Source organism: Bactrocera tryoni, chromosome 3 (assembly GCF_016617805.1).
Source record: "Bactrocera tryoni isolate S06 chromosome 3, CSIRO_BtryS06_freeze2, whole genome shotgun sequence".
Lineage (NCBI taxonomy): Eukaryota > Metazoa > Arthropoda > Insecta > Diptera > Tephritidae > Bactrocera > Bactrocera tryoni.
Window position 1 is genome coordinate 17351977 of NC_052501.1, and position 8141 is coordinate 17360117.

General features: G+C 29.8%; 1 protein-coding gene across 2 annotated transcripts; it reads left to right on the forward strand.

Moving 5' to 3' along the window:
• The first annotated feature begins 623 nt into the window (after positions 1-623).
• LOC120770482 (phospholipid scramblase 2) lies at positions 624-3332 on the forward strand. Of its 2 annotated transcripts, none has more exons than XM_040097990.1 (6): positions 624-751; positions 2178-2216; positions 2280-2432; positions 2566-2957; positions 3022-3165; positions 3231-3332. In XM_040097990.1, exons 1-6 carry the CDS (start codon positions 670-672, stop codon positions 3258-3260), a joined length of 840 nt encoding a protein of 279 aa, XP_039953924.1. In that variant the 5' UTR covers positions 624-669; the 3' UTR covers positions 3261-3332. The 2 variants fall into 2 exon arrangements, with proteins under 2 accessions (XP_039953924.1, XP_039953925.1); XM_040097991.1 differs by having other exon boundaries at positions 2283-2432.
• Positions 3333-8141: the final 4809 nt, after the last annotated feature.

Here is an 8141-nt window from a genome sequence, read left to right on the forward strand (position 1 = left end):
TAAAAAAAAATTTATATACATATGTATGTACATGTGCAATATATAGATTTCCCACCATGTTTATTCTCTTAAACTTAAGTAGTGTGTAATTTTAATCAAGTGATAAGTTAAATAGACATTATGTGCGACATAAATATGTACATACATACATACATACGTGCGTACGTACGCGTGAACTAACAGTGGTTCGAAAGAAGTGAAAGAATGGCAAAATTTGAAATTATAGTTTTCATCGCGTTATGAAATAACATATTTAGCATAAACTATAATAAATAAATGCATACGTACATCGTGTGTATGTGTACGTGTACATTTTATTGTTGCCGATTAAAAGTTACATACCTACCGAAGAGAAATTACCTGTGTGGAAGTGTTAGTTACTAAATACGTACACCGACAACTGATAATAATAAAAACAACAACAACAAGGCGATTGTGGTTCAAAAGTAATCAATGTGCAAAATAGATTGAAGTTATCGGTTAAATTCAGTTCGTGGTTAGATCGCTGTAAGAATAAGTGCTGTTAGTTGTAGGGCGGAAAAAAAGGAAAAATTTCGTTTACTGCAAATAATTTCGAAGCAAAAGTATTTTTGGTTATTTAAATACAAATTGAAATTAAAATATTGAAAAAAAAAAATAAAATTGTGTCCAAAATAATAACCGTTAAAAATGTTACAAAACGATGCCGTGCGAAATTTGCAGTACGACAGCGAAATTCGTGTCGCGCAACAAAATAACGCCGAACCGAGAGGTATAAAAAATATTGAAAATTTTACAGCAAATTTTTAAATGTGGAGTGTGATTCAGCGCAGTTTTCAACTAATTTATAGTTAGTAATTTTTGCCTTACATTTATGGCAATTTTATTATTTTAGTGCTTTAAAATGTAGTGATTTTCCATCGACACAAGAAAATTCCTTTGACACAACTAACGCCTAACCACTTGGGTATTAACGTGCTTTTGTTTTCCACCCGCTTGGACTTATCTTATCTCTGCTGTCTGTTGGGCATATCGATATCTGTGTATGCCCCATGGATTATAATCAATAATTTATAAACAACGCAAAGAAATATACAAAGCTTTTTACAATTATTGCAGTCCATAGTTATTGAAGTGCAAGCAATAAAATTGCAGGTGCAATACCTTTTTATTATAAAATTTTGATATTTTGCACTATATTTATGACAGTTATCAATATTGATGTAAAAATTGTCTGACTTTTGTAAAAAAACCGCTTGGAAACTACCGTTTAACCTTTAACTGTTATTGCGTTTCGAAATTTCGAACTACTCAAATGCGCAATATTTTCGCAATTTGAACACAAAAGGCAATCAAATTCAGTGCCATTTCAAAATATCATTTGAAAAGACCACGAAACCACGAAGTCAGATAGGGTCCTAAAGCTTATCATTAAGTGATTGAAATCTTGCCTAGACTAGTGGGTTACTAAAATATTCGCATTATTAAGATAGTTGGAAATTCGAAAAAATAACCATTCTTCATGGAGATATCTCAGAAACGACTTTTTCACTTCCAAACTCAGATTTTGTGTTTGTAGCTTATTGTGGAAATCCAAAGTAAAGGATCTTCTTTACTTCTTTACTGACGTAGAAACTGCCTACGCGGTTATAGCCAAGTTAACAACAGCGCTCCAGTCGTTTCTTTTTTTCGCAAGGTGGCGCCAATTGGAGATTCCAAGCGAAACAAGGTCCTTCTCCACCTGGTCCTTCCAACGGAGTGGAGGTCTTCCTCTTCCTTTGCTTATCCCGCGGGTACTGCGTCGAATACTTTCAGAGCTGGAGTGTTTTCGTCCATTCGGACGACATGACCTAGCCAGCATAGCCGCTGTCTTTTAATTCGCTGAATAATGTCAATGTCGTCGTATATCTTATACAGCTCATCGTTCCATCCAATGCGATATTCGCCGTGGCCACGGCGAAAGTAAAGGATCAGTTGCTATTTTTTTTTGAGGAATTTTATTTCTATGGTATTTTTAGCGAAGCACGCAAGTCCAGACTGATAGTATCAAGCGATTTGTATAAGAATATAGGACGGAAGAACTGCTTTAGGTTAGGTAGGAGGAGCGTCAATCACTTTCGCGTAGAATTGTAAAGATCAGAGAGATTAGTCTTTAGTATTCCTACCTCATGAAATCTTACATATATTCCCACTTCCAGTTTATGATGGACCAATCAGCATTACCTCACAACCGACAAGTAAGCTCCATAGCATATGACTTCATAACAAATCTTTTAATTTTTGGCAATATTTTCTTCCAGCAGCACCGGAACGTATACCGTTACCACTACCAGTTTCAACGGTAGGCAACAGTTTACCGGCACACCGCAGTTTTAACATACCCATGACCGGTTATGATTTTCTCACAGAGTTGCCATCGGTGCATATTGAACAAACATTTGAATTGAATGAGGGTAAGCATAAAGGACTACAGTTAAACCTAGTTAAATTAAAATGAGTTAAAATGTTTGCTTAAGTGCTCGATTTAGCGAGTATTGAGTGTACTCTGAGGAAATTTAATAAAACATTTGCATATCCTTTCTATAGCTTTAACGTCGGTCTCTTCTGAGAACCGCTATGTCGTGCGCTCACCACTCGGCGATGCCATCTACGCCGCTTCGGAGAGTTCAACCTCTAATCATCGACTGTTGTGTGGCGCCGCACGTCCCTTCCAAATGCATTTGTTGGATAAAACACATCAGGAGGCATTGCTGTTTCGCAAGCAATTTGCGCTCGGTGCCATGTGCTGTCATCCCAAAAATCTGGAGGTATGGACACCGCCGGGTAATTTAATGGGGCGCGTAGTACACTCGCCCACATTTCTGCGACCTGAATATTTCATACAAGACGGTGTTACCGGTGAGCCAATATTTTGCATTGAAGGCCCCGAAAATTCGGGCTTCTGCTGCTTCTGTTTGCCAAAAGAATCGTTTTTCAAGGTAGGTTTTTTGCTTTTGATTTGTTGTTTATATACTTAGACAAAATACGTATTTACACACACAGATACATTCCGGCGGCGATCTGCGCGCTTCCATCGATCACAAGTGGGTCGCGGGAAAATCACAGTACACCACAAATATATATTATAGTGATACAAAATTATCGGCCAAGGAGCGCGCATTGATTTTGGGTGCGGCGTTTTTAATGGTGCGTGTTTGAATTTTGAAAGTAAATTTTTTTTTTATTAAATTAATTGTTTTTTCTACTTGCAGGAGTACATGTATTTCCAAACTCGACTCTGAGCCGAGAAATTGCGAAACAACAGTCTGGCAGCACTTTCTGTAAAATATATTATACATTTTATATTGGGACTATATCTGTATTCATGCGTTTTGCTTTCTTCAAAATTTTAATGTTTATTTCAAAAAGATATGTATAGTAGGATTATTCACAGTATTAGTCATCTGAAGCTAACACATTTTCCCATCTTTCTGGCAAATCGTGGATTCCATGGCAAAAGGACTGCTTGTTTGATACCTTGTGCTGATGTTATCTAGGACGTTCTTCGTCTTTCAAACCAAAATCACTACTTTTTCATCTTGCAATGCATTTTTTGCACCATCAAAGTAAACTCTTTTTCAAGCATAAAGTTCGAATTATTTGAGTGCAAAAAATATTGTTGTTTACGCTTCAAATTAATGATGTACTTGTATGTATGTGTAATGAAAAAGACAGGACAGTAGCTTTCCAATGCATGTTCAGAATATTTTTGGGTCGTTCACTAAGTACATCCTTGCAGGCAAAAAACTGGCCCAAATGATTTTTGGTGTCCTGATTTGAGGTGAATTTTCTCCCATCCAAGAAAATATAATAAAGACCGGAATAAGCAATAGTCTGAAGATACCAAGTCTTTGGCATTGGCGTTCTTTCAACACATCTTGTTGCTGTTGTTTGTAACGGGTACCTAATCCACGTTAGGACGGTAAGGATTAGATAAGTTGTCATCGACGTAATCCAACGGGAGACCTAGAAAACGTGCTGTTTCAATGGGGTTGGACCAGGGAGAAGGGTGTCAGATGTTTAGGGTTAGCAGGGCATGCAAAGAGGTGACTAGTGTTATGCAGGGACTCATTGCACGCTGACATTTGTTTGGTATGTCAGAGCCTATTCGAGATAAATAGGAGTTTAACTTGCTACAATATCCAGAACGAAGCTACGTAAAGGTCCCTCGATTCTTGCGGCGACTCGAGCTCTTCGTCTGCAATGGGTGGTGGTTTGACTCCAAATACTCTATTCATTGAGAGGGAGTCGGTGAACGTGTTAACGGATCCACTGTGAATGGCAGTCAGTGCATGTCTGAAGTCTGGTCATCGCATTGTTTTATGTCGTCGACGCAAAGGAAAAAATCGAAAAAATTCAAAAAGAACAGCTGTTACCATTAAATTATTTTTTGAACGACGTAATAGAACAATGGAAGAATAATCAAGTTCCGCCATCGCTTAAACAAACCGCACGAATACAGTTATAGTCCCAATATAATATATATACTATTGTAAAGGAAAGTCTTTATATTTGACATTTTTGCTGGTTTTGTTTTATTTCATTTCCATCGGCCATGGTTTTTACTTTAAATTTATATTTATTTGTATAATTAAACATATGTACCGATATTTATACATACATACATTTAACCATTGTATTTAAATAATAATTACTTTATTTTTTACAATTATATAATAATCACTTGTTTTGATTTATCAATTATTTCTTATATTTTTAGTTATTTTTTTGCAATTTGTATGCTTGCAATATTTATTATAATATTTTTTGTGCGGCATTGTCTTGCCACTCGTTATTTTACATTATAAACAATCAGACATGATGTTAAATATACATTTTTTTACACAAAATTACATGTAATTCAAATAGCTGTAACATACAAATTTACAATAAAAGAAATTAAATAAAATGTTCTTTGCTGTAATGCATTATTTTTTGTTTTTATTTGTATTTGTATTTTATTTATTTTGTACACGACACATGTTGTTTTCATTCACAGTTATAGACATACAGTTTAAAAACTTAATTACATAATTATTAATTTAATTATTTAGCTTTTGTTTGCGTAGCGTAAAAAATCTAATTATGTTAATATGAGCGTAAAAATCAATTAAACTAATTTAAAATCGACTATTTAATGTGTAAGCATAGCGCATTTATTACTAATTACAATAAAAAAACATTAATTAATTTTTTATAATTACCTTAAAAAAGAGAGTTGGACTATAATTTTGCACTATTAATAAAACACTTAAATTATAATTATTAAAGCTTATAATGTTAATTAAAATTACTAAATTTAATTTTTTAAATTAATTTTTAATTTTTTAATTAATATTTCAGCTGTATTAACACAGGCTAGAACTCATTTAACGATTTTTGTTAAAAAATTAAAAAAAAATTATTTTGGAAAAATATTTTTGTTAAAAAAAATATTTTGTAAAACTATTTTCCTTCAACAAATTTTTTTCTGCTGTACTAACACAAGCTAAAACTCATTTAACAATTTTTGTTAAATATTTTTTAAAACAATATTTTTATTAAAAATATTTTAATATATTTAGATCGGAAAATATTTTTATTTTATTTTTTCAAAATAATTTTTTTAATAAAAATATTTTTTCAAAATATTTTTTTTGAAATTGCTTTCTTAACAAAAATTTCGAAATTTATTTAAAAAATATTTCATTTGAAAAAAATATATATTTTTTACATAATAATTACCGCATACATTACAGTTGTATGTGTTAAAGTTGTATGCATGCAGTTTTCATTACATTTGCAGTCTCGTTGATTACAAAACAAAAAAACGAAAAAACTTAAATAAAAAAACAAACAAACTTTAAGCGGTTTAAAAAAGTTGAAGAACAGCTGCTAAACACAGGTATTTCATTTTGTAATTTTTTATATACACATACATATGTATATGTTTATACTTTTGATGTTTTTCAAGAATTTCGAGCGAAATTTTTTAATGTTTTTGTATGTAGTTTTAGTTTTTAGGAAGAGCTATGTGAGTTTTAACTTAAAATCGAAAGTTTCAAATTTGAAATTGGGTTTTGCGGCTTAAAATCAAGAATCAAGGCGATCGAATTATATAGTACATAAAATGCAATAAAAATCAAATGAGGCTAAATAAAATTAAAAATAATTTCTGAAAATAAATATAATTATTTCTTTTTCTAAAATTTTTAACTTTTTTTTATTTTATTTTAAATTATTATTTCTTTGTCCAATAACTGCTTCAATATCAGTTATCAGCTCAGCTGATCGCTCGGTGTGAACAGCGTGCAATTACTTATTTAATTTTTCTTGTATATTAGCCATGTTCGGTAATCATTTTTTACATATGTAGGTATGTTGCCTTGTTTGCATAGATACTTACAACAACGTTATCTGTGTTATTTTTATTTTTAAGTTTTTTATATCTATCGATTAGATAGCTTGACTTGATGTGGACAGTGCGTCACGATATTCGTTGAACGTTTAATGATTTAAAAATATTTTTTAGTTATATATACATGAATATATTTATATATAAACATTGTTTAATATTTTTGTATTTACGTTAAATTGTTTTTATAATTTTTATATTTAATTTATAATTTTTCATACTTTTTAAATTATTAGGTTTTTTTACTATAATTTTATTTATAAATAATTATATTTTTATATTGTTTTATTAGTATACAAATACTTATTTATTATTTTTATTTATTTATTTTTGTGATTTTAATTTTTATTAATTTTAATCTTATTTTTTATATTTTTTTATATATTTTAACATTTTGTTTTGCGGCTAAGCCATTAGACTCACAGCACTTAGAGAGTATATTATGTATTTGTGTAAACCTACCAATGGTATGCAGTACATAGCAAATAGATAGTTGAAAATTAAAAGGAAAGTTAGGTTATAACTAGAAACAATAGTTATACATACTTTTTTTATACACATACAGCTACATATCGATAGTTAACACATTCAGAAAGTTCACACAAAATAGTAGAGGTGCTTATAATTCAATATAAAAATATATGTACATATGTATTTTTCATAAATTTTGTATAGTTTGGTATATAAAGTGATAGTGGGTAGGGAAGTTGTATATGTATGTGTGTAGATTGAGGATATTTTGTGTATTTGTTTTTTTAATATACATATGTATGTATTTTTTGAAATTTGTATATGAAATCAAACAGAGTTCCGTGTAGAATGTAAAGTTGTAGATTTTCTTGTATAATTAGGTGGTTATGCCTAGTTATATGCTATATAAGTATAATGTTTCTGTATTGAGGACAAAGTGTGCTTGTATAGGTTCTAAGTGTGTGTATATACTACATATGTGTATGTATATATCATATATTTGTGTGTGTATAGTGTGAGTGTTTGTTTGTTTACTTTTGAAATACCATATGTCTGTCTGGATATTTTCATAGCAATGATAGTTGAATTCCCTAGTTAAGTTTTTTTTTGTTGATTTTGTTTTCTTCAAAATGTGTATACTGTGTTGCTTCACATGAAATGCAACAACACTAACGCTGATATTTTTGATTTGCAGGTTGTGGTTAATGCGAAAATAGTTAATAAGCAGACAAACGTTTTGGGTGTGAAAATATAATTAAATCAATTTGCCGGTGTTGAAAAAAAATTTAAAATTATTTTTTTTTTAGCTTTTTAAAATATAGCACAAAAAATATTAAAAAAAATAAAAAAAAAATACTTTAATTTGGGAAAATTTATTTTTTCAAAATAAAAAGTTAAGTTATTTTAAAAATCTAAAAAAATATTTTTTTTTTCAAAATTAACACAATAAAAATAACTAATTAAATAAATTTGATGGTATTGAAAGATTAATTTTGATTCACAAAAATGTATTAATAAGTTATTAAAAAAAAAGATAAAGAAATAATTTATTAAAAAAAATTATTTTATTTGGCGGTGTTGAAAAAATTTTAAACTATTTTTTTAACTTTTCAAAATATAAAAAAAAACTATTTCTTTAACGTTTTGCAAAGTTTTTTTTTTACAAATAAAAATATTCAAAATTTTAAAATACAAAAATAATTAATTTATTTTCCAAAAATAACAGTTATTAAAAATTAAATAAATTTTATGGTGTTGA

Coding starts and splice junctions, on each gene's coding strand:
- LOC120770482 (XM_040097990.1), top strand. CDS start 670: ATGTTACAAAACGATGCCGTGCGAAATTTGCAGTACGACAGCGAAATT. Junction 752..2,177: donor AAATAACGCCGAACCGAGAG/GTATAAAAAATA, acceptor TCCCACTTCCAG/TTTATGATGGACCAATCAGC. Junction 2,958..3,021: donor CAAAAGAATCGTTTTTCAAG/GTAGGTTTTTTG, acceptor TTACACACACAG/ATACATTCCGGCGGCGATCT.